The 16,935-nt window shown below is 35.6% G+C and overlaps 1 protein-coding gene, 1 long non-coding RNA gene and 1 pseudogene across 2 annotated transcripts in view; all 3 read left to right on the top strand.

Annotated features, from left to right (window-relative positions):
* The window catches only part of LOC107675614 (acetyl-coenzyme A transporter 1-like), an 11,539-nt gene extending 6,956 nt beyond the window's left edge, over positions 1-4,583 (top strand). Inside the window, 2 exon segments of the mRNA XM_016470018.1 lie at positions 3,284-3,482; positions 3,577-4,583. Of these exon segments, the coding sequence (XP_016325504.1) occupies positions 3,284-3,482; positions 3,577-3,744 (367 nt within the window). The 3' untranslated portion in view covers positions 3,745-4,583.
* Positions 4,584-5,791: 1,208 nt separating this feature from the next.
* Positions 5,792-12,461, top strand: LOC107675615 (protein C3orf33-like; annotated as a pseudogene).
* Positions 12,462-14,568: 2,107 nt separating this feature from the next.
* LOC107675616 (uncharacterized) overlaps positions 14,569-16,935 on the top strand; it is a 33,844-nt gene continuing 31,477 nt past the window's right edge. The window contains exon 1 of the long non-coding RNA XR_001632611.1: positions 14,569-14,703. This is a non-coding gene — a long non-coding RNA (uncharacterized LOC107675616). The remainder of the gene's footprint in view (positions 14,704-16,935) is intronic.

Raw genomic sequence — 16,935 nt, forward strand, 5'->3', positions numbered from 1 at the left:
CTTCAGAAATCATTCTAATATGCTGATTTATTATCAGTGTTGAAACTGTTGTGCTGCTTAATATTTTTTTTGTGATACTTTTTTCTTTGATTCTTTGATGAATAAAAAGTAAAAAAGAACAGCATTTTTTTCAAAATAGAAATCTTTTCCAACAATATAAGTCTTTACTACCACTTTTTATCCATTTAACACATCCTTGCTAAATAAAAGTATTAAAAAAAAAGAGAGAAACAATTTACTGACCCCAAACCTTTGAATAGTAGTGTATATTGTAACGCAACATTTCTATTATAAATAAACACTTTCTCTTTAACTTTTTATTCATCAAAGAGTCCTGAAAAAAGTATCACAGGTCCCAAAAAAATATTAAGCAGCACAACTGTCACGAATCCTGTCCATGAACTTCCATCCACTTGCCTAAATGAGAAAGTATTAAGTAGACATTACAAATAGTAGCTTTTTTATTTTTTATGTGATTCAACATCAAATGTATTACACATAAACGTTTAGGCTACAACGGCCTTCCATAAATGGAACATAAAAGAAGATAATTTGAGAAACATCTCAGTTTTTTTTTCTTTTTCATTTATGCAGTGAAAGTCACTGGTAACCAAAACGGCTTTGTTACCAACTGTCTTCAAAATACCTTCTTTTATGTTCCACAAAAGAAAGTAAGTCATTCAGTTTTGAGTAAATTATGACATAACGATCAAATAAATATCACGTTAATGTAACAAATATTGAGTGATATAATTTGTGTTTGTTTGTTTGTTTGCTGGTTTTTATTGTATTTATTATACTTTTATTGTTTTTGCCATGAAAATAGCCATTGATGCAGAAATGGCATTAAATATATATATATATATATATATATGTCGCACCCTTCTTTTATGTTCCACAAAAGAAAGTAAGTCATTCAGTTTTGAGTAAATTATGACATAATTTAATTTTTTTGGGGGTGAATTATCCCTTTAAAGTTTTTTTTTTTTTCGTTTTTATTTATTTATTTATTTATTTTACATGAAATAATACAATAATACTCTAAGTAGGGAACTAAAGCTGCCAGCAGGTGGCGGTAAATGTCTTTATGAGTCATGCATTCATTCGATTCGTTCAAATGGCTGATTCATTCAATAATTAAGTAAATGGCTCTCTCTATGAATGGGCCTTTGAATCATTGGTCAACCCGATTCGTTCAAAACGCGGATTCATTCAGAATCACCGCTGTGTTGCTTGGAGACGCGCAGCAGTTGTGCTGTGGCTTTAGGTAATATTTTTGTTGTCAAAACTGAGCAAAAATAGACAATATTGTGTTTAAATATAACACAATATTAACTTCTTATGTACTGAACTGTTGTATAAAATCAGATTTGCATTCGTGCTACTGGGACATAAGCAGCACTCGTGTGAGTATTGCTCTCGCTAAGGGGTGTCATGCACTCATTATTTTTGAGGGGGCACGAGATGGGGGGGAGGGGGGGTTGAGGTCGTCATGTGACACACAGCAGCCACAACAGCACTTATGTTTTATTTATTTTTTCCTTTTTATTCCAAACATCCCGGAACGCATTAACTATATCATGAAATATCTTGATTCTCACCTTATAGATTATGTTGATATATAGTGGGCGATGGTCAAAGAAGTAACCTAATAATGTAATCTATGCATAAAAACCTGTCTGTTTACTTAATTAACAGATATGGATGTCATGCCATAACATATTTTTAATACGACTGCACTCGTGTGAGTATTGCTCTCGCTAAGGGGTGTCATGCACTCATTATTTTTGAGGGGGCACGAGATGGGGGGGAGGGGGGGTTGAGGTCGTCATGTGACACACAGCAGCCACAACAGCACTTATGTTTTATTTATTTTTTCCTTTTTATTCCAAACATCCCGGAACGCATTAACTATATCATGAAATATCTTGATTCTCACCTTATAGATTATGTTGATATATAGTGGGCGATGGTCAAAGAAGTAACCTAATAATGTAATCTATGCATAAAAACCTGTCTGTTTACTTAACAGATATGGATGTCATGCCATAACATGTTTTTAATACGACTGAGTTTATGTTTAATGTGAAATTAACATTGAAAGTTAATGTGGATAAAAACATTGCAAGTTAGGCTACTACACTTTCATTGTACAGAAAGAGAGCAAAGAACATTATTATCAAAGAACGTTTTCAACATCTAGTTCAAGCTCTCTCAAAATCTCCCATTAAAATCACTGAAGCTGTTTACACTATGAAATTAATATCTTACAGATTTGTACACACATTTGCACTTGTTGTTTCTGAAGTGAGAATTCGCCAGAAAGAGGTGAAGAAAACGCTGGCATTTTAGCGATGACTCATCTGAACCCCTCTGATTGGTCATTGCATTCATACGTTCAACAGCATCGTGTGTGATTGGTTAATGCACAGTGCTGTAAAAACGCATCTGTATCTGGCTCAGCGCCAGCCAACGAACACAGATTTGAATTTAGCAGCTGATGATATGAAGCACTGAACGTTCTAATCATGCCGGTGTGATTGTATTAAATATAGAAAATATTAATCGGCTATTTTTTTGTCTTTTGGAAGCTGCATTTGAATGGGCAGGACGCCTCTGCTCTCGCTGCTCCTGTGATATCGCTTATCATATGACATAAATGAGACAACAACTCATACAGGAGCAGTTTTGCACCAATATCTTGAATTTTAGGGCATGACTGCATTTATGGAGTTGTTGCCCTTCATCATAGGCATATTTGTCAACAGTCAACTGTATGTAATGTAAGATGAAGTACAGGTCTGGGGGGCGAGGCCAGTGCGTTAACTGCGTTAAAATATTTTAATCGCGTTATATTTCATAACTAATTAATTAAGTTATATTGCATTTTAAAATACTCAAATTCAGACTACTTTTACATTTTTATTGTAATTTTGTGTATAATTAATTGATTCTTACTAATTCTTCATTTTTATCCTTTAAATGTTTTCTTTCTTAAAAAGCCTATTTCTTATATATGTTGAGAATGTCTTCAAGTTTTGTAAAATTGCACACACAGACCAGCCATAATTATATATTATATATTACTATAAAAAATGTAAGAAAATTGAGAGGCCACTCAGCATAAAACAAGTGTTTACATTTGTTTTTTTTATTTAATTATAAAATTATTTATTTAAATTTAATCGGATTATATTCCCTAATATGCAATTTAATAGATTTCATATTTTATATGTGTGTGTATATATATATATATATATATATATATATCTATATATATATAATATTTCATCATTATGGCCTTTCACGCCAAGGTCAGTGACCCTATGATAGGGGGCACCTACATGACCCTTCTGAACACTGTGACTAATCTAGGAGGGAACTGGCCCTCTACTCTAGCTCTATGGCTGGTAGACCCTCTCACCTTTAAAGAGTGCCAGGGAGCCCCAGGACAGACGTGCGGCTCGGTTGAAGAAGCAGGGGTAAGTGTTTAATTGAGTCACATTTCCAGGCATTTGCTAATTGGTGACGTTTAACTATGTCTATAATTTTAATCTGTTCTTATATTGTCTTCAGCTCTGTGTCAGAGAGGGCGGCACGTGTGTGACAACGTTGGATGGTTACTACGTTGAGTCTGTGGTGTGTGTTCTGATCGGTCTCTGCTGGTGGATCTTCTTCGGGAAAAAAATGAAGCGGTTACAGGAAGAGAGCCCCTCTGCGTGGCATTGCAGGGTTGCCAAATAGCATCTCTACTGGACTCTGTCTCTTGTTGTAAAGTTACTTCATGCCTTGCCCTCTCTTTCCTTCTCTGAGTAACTAAAGCAGGCCTGTAGACAGGCTTAAACACTTTGAGGACAGAAATAGTAGAATATAGTGTACTATTAAATTCTTAGCATGTCTGTTCCATTATCCCCAAGAACCAGAGCTTTTATGCCAAATTGAAATCTGTACATCTAGAGATGGCACTAGCTTACATGTGAAGTACATGATACACAGTAATGGCATGACATTCACTGCTCAGATGCCTATTTCATGAAGCATTTGTCTTAGAAATACTTGAGTTCCTGTGCCTTGTGCTTTTCCGTTTCTAATATCATACAAGTTTCTCCCAAAAAGACTGTGGGTCTTCTGATATATTATACATGACACAAGTTGTTGCTGCAAAATTTACATTTCAGCTTTTATGCTTTTTCTGCAGAAAGACTTGATTCTATTTGAGCTCTTCAGGTGGAATGTAAATATTTATACAGTATTGACCAAAATTGTCTCATCAATCACATAATTGTGAATGAAACTGGTTGTAGTACTATTGAAATTGGTTATAGAGGTGAAATGGTTTTATTATGTTGGTTTCTATTATGTGTATATAAATCACTGTTACCTTAAATGACCTAGGTATCAATATAAAAAGCAAGTGAAGAAATTGAACTATAACTTCTGCAAGGCCAGGAAAAAAATAAGATTGACAAAGACTATATGTATTACTACTTCTTTTTTTTCCGCTTTTTCTTTGTATTTTTATGGCCAGTAATTTTAATGAAGTTTGAATGTGTGTGACTGAACGTACTATTCATGAAACCAGCTTTGTCTTTTAAGACAACTAATTTTGTTAGCACTACCTAAACCCATGTCAACAAAGTTAATCATTAGAATTTCTATAAATGCAACCCTCTACGGACACCTTGGCAATTGAATCGCCATTGGCTAGTATATTTTTTTGTTTACTCGCCAGACTGAAATACTATACTATACTATGCTATATATATATATTTATTATAAATATAAAATATAATATTGCATATGCGAGTGATTTACTCGCAATGTAGAGGGTTGAAATGATTTAAACTTTTCAGGAGTGGAGAGGAAAGCCTAGAATTTACAACTGTAACATTTGTTATTATTTGACTGGGATATCTATACAATCACCAGCACTTTTACTAAAAGTTTATTTTCACTGATGACTAGGGAAATTTTAAAGTGATTGTTCACCAAAAACTGACAGTTCTGTCATTAGTAACTCATCTTCATTCTTCAAAACTATGACTTCCTTTAATAAACACAAAAGAGGGGACATTAGGCGCAATTTAAATAATGTTGGTAACCAAACAGTTTTTTTGGCCCCATACTATGGAAGTCAATGGCATAACATTCTTCAAAATATCTTCTTTTGTGTTCAACAGATGAAAGAAACTCATACAGGTTAATGATGACAGTAAATGATGACAGACTTTTCATTTTTGCGTGAATTATCGCATTAAGGTCTGACAGCCTCAATCTCCATTCACTTTTACTTTTACATCATCATTTTCTTTGAAAGTGAATGATGCTTAAGGCTATCATTCTGACAAATCTTCTTTTGTGGTTCCATGGGGTGAAAAAAAGCCAATGAAAGAACATGGACTGAATGGCAGAATTTTCTTTTTTTGTAAACTATCCTTGTAAAATACTGTACTGTATGGCTAAATATTTGACCTGCTGTAAAATTTCCCTCATGCAAATGTCTTTATATTTGTACTACTCTTCATTAAGCATTCACCTTAATTTGTGTCATAATGGGGAGAGAAGTTTGAGGAGAGGGCACAGCTGACTGATCTTTGTAAATACTTGTAAACTGTTCCAAGGAACGTTTTTATCAACATTCCCAAACTCTATGTAAAAGATAAATGCATATCTTATATACAAATAAATGAAAGGAAGTCTGGTCCATTTGTGTTAAGGCTTTCCCTTATAAAGTTTGTACATGTAAAACTGAAAACGCGTTTCACTTTTGGCCTAACTCGCTACCCTTAAACAGTGGGCGTGGCTTCATTTTGTAGTTCTTCCTCTGTAAACAACATGCCGCCTGCAGGTTCGGATGGTTCAGATGTGAATGAGGAGAACAAGCCCTCTAAAAATATCATTGCACATATATCACAGTTTGCTGACGATAACTTAACGTTTGTCCGGGTAAGTAACAGATTTGAACAATGCGTGTCATTTGATTTCTCTTTAATGGTGTAGAAAAATGACAGCTCCCTGTATTGAGATATTGAATTGAACTACGAATTGTATGCCAGCTGCCCATGCAAGACGCAATAAATGTTATATTGTGCTATGTTGATATTTGCATATTTTAATATGCTCCCCAACAGAACATCAGCACCTGTCTTGGTCTCGTGGGTCTTCTCATAATAGCAAGGAGCATCAGACTGGTAAATGCAACACACGCTTGACAGGCTTTTATTTCTCTGTAACTCAACTCAACTTTTATTTATAAAGCACTTTCAAAACCATTACAATGGACCAAAGTGCTGTCCATACATAAGAAATAATACTAAAATTAATGCAAACATAAAATAACAACAAGACATAACATCAAGAAAAACATGCAGCTAATCCCTCTCAATTCTCCGACCTAATCAAACGCCGAAAGCTTGATAAAATAAGTAGGTCTTTAAGTTTGAGAAAAGTGTTAAAGGGGTCATATACGATTTCAATTTTTCCTTTCTCTTTGAAGTGTTACAAGCTCTTGGTGCATAAAGAAGATCTGTAAAGTTGCAAAGACTAAAGTCTCAAATCCAAAGAGATATTCTTTATAAAAGTTCAGAGTCAGCCACACCTACCTAAAACGGCTCCTTCTAACACGCCCCCACATATCTACCTCACTATGTGGGAAGATTTGCATAACGCCGCCCAAATGTTCACGCAAAGAAAGAAGGCGTAACTTTTAGTCTCACTGTAGTATTGTTGCTGCCGCTATGTCGTGAAGACGCTGTGTGCTTCGTTGTGAAAGCGAAACTACTTTGTTTGGTCTTCCAAACACCAAATAATGTTCTTTTTTAGCAGCATCATATGACCCCTTTAATGCTAATGCTTTCGTTTTTATATTGGGGCGTGGCTACCAGTTTAACAATGTTTTTGTTTGGAGCTAATATTACCACCCCTTCAGTAAGTCGATTTGACTTACTGAAGTGAACGGGTGGTAATAATAGCTCCAAAAAAAACAAAAAAAAAACCTTAACTGGTAGCCACGCCCCAAACTCACACCATTGGTTGAGGTGGCAGAATGTTTTACTGATTGGCTAACGCATGCTACATGCTGTTGCCAATTTAGCAATTTTGTTGCTAGATTTAGCAACTTTTCAGACTACTCTAGCAATTTTTTCTTCAAAAAGCAACTAGCAACAAATTTAGCTATTTTAAAAATGTATTTGGCAACTTTTATTTAATTGGGGGAAGTCGTGGCCTAATGGTTAGAGAGTCGGACTCGTAACCCAAAGGTTGCGGGTTCGACTCTCGTACCGGCAGGGATTGTAGGTGGGGGGAGTGAATGCACAGCGCTCTCTCCCACCTTCAATACCACGACTGAGGTGCCCTTGAGCAAGGCACCGAACCCCCAACTGCTCCCCGGGCGTCGCAGCATAAATGGCTGCCCACTACTCCGGGTGTGTGTTCATGGTGTGTGTGTGTTCACTGCTGTGTGTGTGCACTTTGGATGGGTAAAATGCAGAGCACTAATTCCTAGTATGGGTCACCACACTTGGCCACATGTCACGTCACGTTACTTTTTAGCAACTGTGATTCAAATGATAAAAAGGCACACATTTTTTTTCTCTAAATTACACAAAAAAAGAGGAAATCAAAGGTGTCAAGCAGTACACATATCACGTAAATTAAGTTGCTAGTTGCAATTGTTCAATAATAATTGTTCAGTAATTAATCATTTATGATAACACCTTGTTATTAGTTTGTACCTGCACTTGTTGATCAGTTTAAAAATATTGTAGAAAAATGGAAAACCTGTGAAAAATCAATACAGAAAATTCCTTCAAATTATCAAGTACATTGTGCACTATTTTACAGTCATTTCTTGAAGTGTAGCATACTAACTACCAATACACTGCTTAAAAATATTGTTCAGTATGTGTAGTTTTACTAGTTAATAAGAAAATAGGCCTACATAAAATATAATCGTTCAAAAATGTGTAAATGTTCAATAATTCAATTTTGTATTTAGTGCTGTCAAACGATTAATCGTGATTAATCGCATCCAAAATAAAAAGTTTTGTTTACATAATATATGTGTGTTTATTGTGTATATTTATTATGTATATATAAATACACACACATACAGTATATATTTTGAAAATATTTACATGTATTTACATGTATATATTTGTATTATTTATATTACAGATAAATATATTTAATATATAAACATAACATATTTTTCTTAAATATATACATGTATGTCTGTGTATTTATATAGACATAATAAATATACACAGTACACACTAGGGGTGGAACGGTTCAACTTACTCACGGTTTGGTTTGTATCACGGTTTTAGAGTCACGGTCTCGGTACGGTTTGGTATGCGCTATATTTAGGGGAAAACTATACTGTCAAATAAAAATAAAGAAAATAAGAATAATCTATTTTAACTACAAGCAACAGCACAAATAAATACAATAGAGTAAAGATACAAATAAAATAAACAGTGATTTTCAGTTTTTCTTTAGGTAGGTCTAACATTAGTTTTTAGGTACAGAAATTGAATAAAATAATGAAATGTAAAACAGCATTGCATATTTGATTGTATAAATTAAAGATGAATCTTTATTAAAGTTACAAAAGCTATTCAATCAAGAGCAGTGAGTAAATTCTTTGTTGTTGCTATTTGATTAATATTAAGAAAGTGCTGTCACTTTAAGAGAATGCACTGATCCAGTACGTTCAGCCGGCTGTGTCTGCTAGGGGTGTTCGGTTCCAGGTTTTTCGGAGTCGACTCCGACTCCAGACTCCCACTATTGGAGTCGATGGATTTCAAAATCTCTGGTAGCCCTTCCGGCAGGTACTCTTCAGATTTTTCTTTCAATAATGTTTTTTTTAAATATAGAAAATCAGATAGGAGTTTAAATGTCAGTCAAAAATATTTTCAATACACAAATATCAACAAATATGAAGGAAGGAATTTTATTTCACTATTTACAGGGTATCTGCAGAATTAAAAATAAATTTTTTTAAGGCAATTTATGACCCATTTTAAGAGCTGCACAAGTAAAATGAACACAGTATGAGTGGGGTTGGACAATGTCTGTGGTAACATACAGTGCTGAGCCATAAAATAAGTGTAGAAGAATAATTGAATGTGAGCAACCATGTGGCATGCAGGCTGTTTGCTGTTGGCCTTTGATGCTAATAAATCTTTGAATTGTAACTTCTGGAATCTGACTCTTCATGCTTACCTGGACTTGAAACACTACAGAAGACATCAGCGATTTCGGAGTCGACACCGTTTGATTTTTTTCCGCGAACCGTTCTACCCCTAGTACACACACACATATTATGTAAACAAAAACATTTATTTTGGATGCGATTAATCGTGATTAATCGTTTGACAGCACTAGTTGTATTTAAAAAATATATATTTATATGTTAATATTATTATATTTATATTTTAGTTTTACTAGCAAATTTAAAGTAGTGATCTGATTGTATATTCTATGCAGTTTTGTGTTGTGATTTCATAATGATGTATTTGTGCAACGGCATCACAATGTAATTTAGCGACTTTTAGCAACAATTTGTCCTGCCTTTAGCAACTTCCCCTGAAAATTAGTTGGCAACGCTGCACACGCAAGCCGCAGCATATTACTACTGTATTTTTCTTGCTGTTTGCAGAGCATAGGGCTCTCACAGACACTAGTTTTATATCTCATGGAAACTGATTTATTGGCATCTGTCAGGTAATTGTGACATGTTATGCCTGATATTTTAATGGGAAAACATGCTTTCTTCCAGCATGACGGTGTAGTTATGGCATTCAACAGCAAAGGCTCCTACTGCCCTGAAACTATGTTAATGTTTTTTTTTTCTTGTCTTAATCATATTTTCCTGTCGTTGTTTTGCAGATTACAAAATTTGGCTCTGCAGCTGATATTCCAGCACGATTCATTGAGAGAAACATCAGTATCAGAGGAAGACTAAGAAATATTACCGAAAAAGGGCTTGAAGTGGAACACATTCCAATTTATGTCCCTTTGCTCAGTCGCCTACTTACTAAACGTAAGGAACCACTTGATCCCCTTTTGCAGTCCTTCAGGAAGACCCCCTCACACACTTTAATTAAATGTCCTTTTAGTAGGCCTGCACATTTATTTCACAGCTGTCACAGGGACCACTGTGTTCATCTCAACAGCTGGTCTCAATTATGACTCAATCTTTAAAAGCCTGTTTCTCTTAGAAACAGTTTTATCAGTTTTCATAATTGTGGATTTCCTGCTGTGTCAGTAAGTGTAGAGAGGTTTTTGTTTTCCTGCTTAAAAAAGTGACTTTGCCTTTAAACTTGGATTCAAGCCCATTCACTTATTGGTCTTTTAACATAAGTCAATGAAGCACATAGGATTTCTCTCTCTCTTGTCGTCTGATTGTTACACTCCAAATCCTGCGAAACCTCACATTGTTTCAGAACTATATCAAATTGCCACTGAGTTGTTAACATTTGCACATCTACAAGATTGTGTTTCAGTATTTTCAAATGAATCTCTGTAAACCAGTTAGTGGAAAGAGGCAGTCAAAGTAATTCTATTATGGACCATCCATGCCTTCAAAATGAGTTTAGATGTGATCCAAATATGCTATACCAGTCACATATCAACTCCCTGAAGTTTAGATAAGGAGATGTCACTTTGATTCACAGATGGCCTTGTTGTAAGCTTGACCTCTTGGTGCGTGTACCATATGGACGTATATAGCTTTCTCCTGTATACCACAGAGACTAATGCTCATCAGGATAGCATGACCTTACTGGTCTTGTTTACATAATGATCCTCTCAGACCACAGAAAATGACACTTTCTTTAAATCCTTTAGAAGTCCTAAGAAGTGCTTTGTACTGACTCCGTAAACTATTTTCACATCGTAAAAGCACTTTGAAATTAGAGTCTTGTTGATATAGCGTTTAACAGGGAAATGACAACTTACACTAGCTTCAGCAGGTCATTCCTTGACCCTTCTGGATGTGCGTCTGGCTGAAGTGGAGCTGACCGCAGAAGGGCAGGACTGGATTGGTCAACAGCTGAAACGGTGTGGCTCCGACTGATCGCTCGACAGAACGAAACCCTCCACTGCCTAGTGTCAGTTAAACAGGGTAGCTCCAATATACCAGATTAGCACAGGGTCAGATGCCACCATTAAAGGGAAATGAGCTAATGAGTTGAATCAGGTGTGTTTGATTAGGGAGACACACAAAATGTGCAGTGCTGGGGGGCGCCCTATTTACTTGCTTATTTACTTATACTCAAACATTTTACCTTATTATTTTGGAGCTAGGCATAACTTATAAAGAAGTGTATTTATTATAAAAATGGCCACAGAGTTATGAGATCTATCTATCTATCTGTCTATCTATCTATCTATCTATCTGTCTGTCTGTCTGTCTGTCTGTCTCTGTCTATCTGTCTATCGATCTATCTATCTGGAATTTATTTATTTATTTATTTTAAAGAAGCCTGGGCTCTTCTAAGACAAAAAAAGTTGGGATCCAGTTGAAGGAAGGAGTTGAAGTAAGAAATATCTTGATTTGTTTAGCCTGTATTTAATGCTTTTCCCCCCTCCTTATTTTAAGTCATTTTGAGTTTTGAGGCCCCCTAGTGAGTCCTGGCCCCCCGTGGTTAAGAACCACCACTTTAGATCTAATATCATACAAGTTAAATAGGGTTCATGGAACACAGTCATGGAAAGCTGGAAATATCAGGGGATTTCAAATGTGTTGTTTCTAAGCCTAGAAAAGTCTTAGAGTATTAATTACAGTGAACATTTCTACTTGGTTCTATTTTTTTCCTCCTTTTTTAGAAATTGCTCTTTGTATTTCTATATGCAGTTTCTATAAATTGATTGTTAAAACACAGTAATCACAAGCAACTGGAAAAATGAATAACAATTCTGAATGAATAAATTCTAAATCTAAATGATTAAATGTATAATAAATATTATAATTTTATATGTTATTAGTCACATTTTGCTTAAAAAAGAGAGAAAATCCTTTAAACCCACATTGCATTGAATTTCTCTCTAGGGTTCACTCTTTAACACCTGTGTGAATGAGGAACTTTTGAGGCATGGATTGGCTAGGACTTCTCCTTTTGTGGGTCTGGACTCTCACTCTCGGGTCTACTGGCGTCTCTATAAGCGCTTTCTGAGGGCCGAGAGCAGAGCAGAGAAAAAAGGGAAAGGCCTGTGGAAGGAAGCGAGTCGCTGGGAGAGAGCTGCTAATGTCTTGAGGAACAATCTGCTCTTCATCTCGGTTAAAAAACTCTTCAAATGGACGTCAGGGGCTAAAGAGAAGTGAAATATTCCCTTTTCAAAAAAACAAGGTTGGTTATTCATTGTGCAGAGTTGTTTTGTTTGAAGTATTTATTCTAAATGTGCTATATTGCTGATCTCAGACCTGAACTTCATGGATAAGGTTAGCAGCAATTAAACTTGAAATGACTGAATCATCCATGTGTTTTTATGCTTATTACTTTGACCTGTCTCTTCACACATGTCCTTATTTACCCAACATGAAGACAGACATTCTTAACACGTTGCAGTTTTGTGTAATCCATCACATTATTCATGCTGTCCTACACCTGTAGCGTTGGACACCATCGTCATATTCCTGACACCCGGAAAGCCTTTGTACTTATCCCTCCTCCCATAAATCCATATCCCACAGACCAATCGGTTTTCTCTTTCCCTGGGGAGGCGGGGGAGTGCTTTGTCACGATGACATGGCAGTGGGGGTCTAGCGATGCCCCTATGGAGACAATGAGGAGGAGGGATCCCCATTACTATAGAAACATCACACTCACAAGACAAAGTGCATTGGGGGTGCCACCTTCTCAGGGTCCTAAAGGCCTTAGTACTTTGACGATGGGGAAAAGAGGCTAGAAGAGGGGAAAAGGTGCTGGAATGGAAAACTTATCTAAAAGATGAAGACAAAGGTTTAAAAGACAATTAATATTCAGAAATGTTAGCAGAGGTAATATTATCAGAAGACAATTGTAGCTGAATTGTACTTGTTTCATTGACAGTGGCTAAAGAAACACATTTGAAATGTCAACAAGATTTTGTGAAAGTGAATATGTCAGTGTTGCATGTACCAACTACACAAATCTGGTGTCTCAACATAATAGAAGTCATTCTGGTTTATTGTCTCAAAATTATACCTGGTGGGTTCATTTTCTGAAAAACAACAAACAAATCACAACTCCGAGAGAATATGTAGTCTCAGACTTGTTAGACTCTAAAAAGAGGCTAACATCTAAAGGCCCTCCCAGTGGTTTGCTCAACAGTGAGAGCGCAGGTCCTCTGGTTGGGGTTTTGTTTTCGCCTCAGTTCTCAATGGTAAGAGTCCATCTACTCTAATGGGCAGAAGGGGGAGGGAATGACCGGGGAAGTTGCCTGCCCCCTCCTTTCAGACTTTATTGTGCAAATGTCCCTTGCGACTATGGCAGAGATGCTGGACTCTTATTGGACAGACGGTTTGAATTGTAAAGGTGCATTGGGTATGAGCAGTAGCAGACTTTGAACCCAGACTCAGTACAGGGGCGGTTACACAGAAAGACCTGTGGAAACTGTGGAAGGAGTGAGAGATGTGTGACAGGAAAATATGCCCTTTGTTTTCATGCGGGAGGGGGAACAGAATTCCTCTCTTCTCATTGTATCAAATTCTAAGCTTGGAATTTTAAGCTCCTCGACTGAATTTACAACTCTCACATTTTAGGTTTTGTGATAGCACACTGAAATGCAAATTTATTTCAAAATATAACATCTATGAATAGAATAGTAAGTAAATTTCACATTTTATGTTTTATATCATAGTTTATATTATTATTTAGTTTGGTCAAAAATAGAGGCAATGTTTTCTAACAAGCATTTTATTGTTATACTATTTTATTTTATCCTGATTATTTTTCAATAATACCTAATATAAGTATTCATTTATAGAAATAAATAACTTTCGATCACACTTTATTTTAAGGTCCAATTCTTGCTATTAACAAACCATTAACATTTTGACTTTTGCCTCAACAAACTCCTAATTTGCTGCTTATTAATAGTTAGTAAAGGAAGGTGTTATGTTTAGGTATTGGGTAAGATTAGGGATGTAGAATATGGTCTTTATAAGTACTAATAAACAGCCAATATGTTATTAAAGGCATGCTAATAAGCAACTAGTTAATAGTGAGAAATGGTCCCTATACTAAAGTGTTACCTAGCTTTCTAACATTTTTGATTTTTTTTTTTAAATAAATAATAATAATAAAATAAATAAAATAAAAATAGTCCACTTGTAAGTTCTCAGTGTTTGAGTTTTGTTGAAACATGCCTTTAAAATGCTACAGGAACGGATTAATATTACTGGCAAACTGAATACCGTATTAATTGTCGCGTGATGATATTTGTTGTTCCTGCTTATTGTCGTTCATTGTCAGTCCGTTCCTAAAAGTCCGCACCTGTTTTTGCGGCTGGTCCTCTCGGCTCCGGTCAGTTACCAGTCCGGAGCTTTTGAATGAGAGCGGAGACTGACAGTTAAACTGCACTTGGGAAGGAGAACCCTGGATGGAAACGCGCGTGTGTAGAGGAAAATAAGTACACAATGTTTCCATGAAAAGAGTCAAGGCTGACTTTGTAACCAAAGCGGAATTATAAGCAAACTCTTGAGTGAGAGAAACTGAAGTAAGTGATTTGTTTCCGTTCTTTGTTGAGAGCAGGTGCACGTTTGAACGGTACCAGGCGAAGAAGTTTCACTTTTTCCTTTTTTATCTCTTTTCTATTTTACTCTTATGAACTGTCTATATTATACAGTGTCAGTGAACGATATATATAGACACACACACACACACACACACACACATATATATATATTAAAACGTCCTCATATATATATATACCTTTGTTGTGAAATGTTAGAAACCCTGTAGGAATAACGTTTAAAACAGTACATTTATTATTTACTTACTCACATAGTCTTCTTGGTGTACAGTTTGGCAGATGGTTGAATTGACATGACATTATAAATGCATTACATATCCAGAGGGTGGCATAAAAAAAAAGCAGAATCCAGGGGGCATTTGTTCAAATCACCACTCATGTGCAGAGGTGACTGCTCTGTGTTATATGTAATGTTCAGAGAGTAAGTCAAAACGTGTTCAAACACATGTTGACAGAGTGTACCGACTTTGCAGGCTGGTAAATTTATCTGGGTGTGTGCTGTTCCCTGAAGCCTCAACAATCACTGTTTCTCATGTTCAACATTTCCCCAAATCCATATATTATTTACAGACTTTAACCAGACAAATATGGACCTAGAATTATTGTGTACCATCTTTGTCTCTAAATCTGCCAAAATGGAGCTCAATAAAAAAGGTCAAAGATTGAACAAGATGACACTCTTGAGGTTTAACCCATAACTGATTAACCTCTTTGAAATCACTTTTTTAAAAATTATTATTATAAATTCATACACTGACGTTATTTTACCTGAATGATTAAGTGACCTGTATTTGGCTACACAAGACACCCCATATAGAGCATCACATTATAGTGAAATAAATGTCAGACACACACTTGGGAAAGGTTAGGTTTTGCAACCAAGACAGTGTTGTATTTGTCTCTCCAAAGAGCTTCTATTCAAAGTGTATGCATATTTCTGTGTATTGGAACGTGTGGGGTAAAATGACTCCAGTGTTTTCCAAGCACAGCTTATCATTTTGCTCCCCTGCTCGGGTGTAGCGTGGGGCGGCAAACAAGCTTCTGTGTGGAAGCGGAGACCCGATTAATTATTTAGCTTTTATTCTCCGAGAACAGAAGACAAGGCATGTTAACTGTATTCTTTGTGTTCTCAGTGTGGCTTCAGTGAAGTTAGTCCTTGGCGGCCTTGAAACAGATCCCAGTGTCTGTCACTAGTTCTGGGTCATATAAATGTGCCTGCCACTCCTGCTGTATCAGTCCAAGCCAAGAATGTTTCAGACTTTTAGTGCATTCATTCAGTTCACTTTAAACTTTCAAAACTTTTTTACTTCCTTTTTTTTCTTGAAGTTGATCTGTTTGTCACTTGAGTGTTTAATTTTAAGCCTAGCAGATCAGTCAGAATTCAGTCAGGGCCACCTTAATGCAGGCACTTCCTAGTGGCCATCATTAAGGTGCTTTCGTTCAGTGTTTGAATAACCATAAGTAATTACAAGATTTTGAGATGTTCTTGCAGAACTTGCATTATACAACTTCAGAGAATTCCAACTTGTACCACTTGACCATTGCTAGGTCATACTGAAACTGAAACACTGACTTTTAGTTGTAAAATGTAGTACAGCTGTTTTTTAATAATAATTCTGTTTAATATTTCCCATAATTGACTATTGTAAATGTTTTGATAATGTAAGAATAATCTGTAAGTAAATGAATGACACACAATACCGATTAATATAGCACAGCGTTGATTTACTTTCTAATGCCTTGCTAAATAAACTATAAGTTTATGAATAATACTTTTAAATAATACTTTTTTCCATTGATTACTCAAATTACTCAGACATTAATTTTGCAATTAATATTGTTGACATAGAAATACATAATTCTGAGAATCTAAGGACAACTTAACGGGAGACAATGGGAGTAAAATGTCCCATTTTGTCCTTTAGTAGTATTTTTGACATGGCGTAAATGCAGCACAAATAAAAAATATATATATACTGATATAAAATGATCTATGTATGTAATAAAGTGCACAGACAATAAGTTTGTATTTATTTATTTATTCATTCATTTTTTTTTTCATATGGAAAACATCAAGCATGTTAATCATACCCATTTTATATTTTCTGTTGCATTTTATCATGTTTAATAGACTTTTTGGAAATGGGCATTTCTTTCATACTTAAAAGGTACAGATTGCACATAAAGAGGTTCAAT

This window comes from Sinocyclocheilus anshuiensis, unplaced genomic scaffold, assembly GCF_001515605.1.
Source record: "Sinocyclocheilus anshuiensis isolate Anshui unplaced genomic scaffold, SAMN03320099.WGS_v1.1 scaffold2082, whole genome shotgun sequence".
NCBI lineage: Eukaryota > Metazoa > Chordata > Actinopteri > Cypriniformes > Cyprinidae > Sinocyclocheilus > Sinocyclocheilus anshuiensis.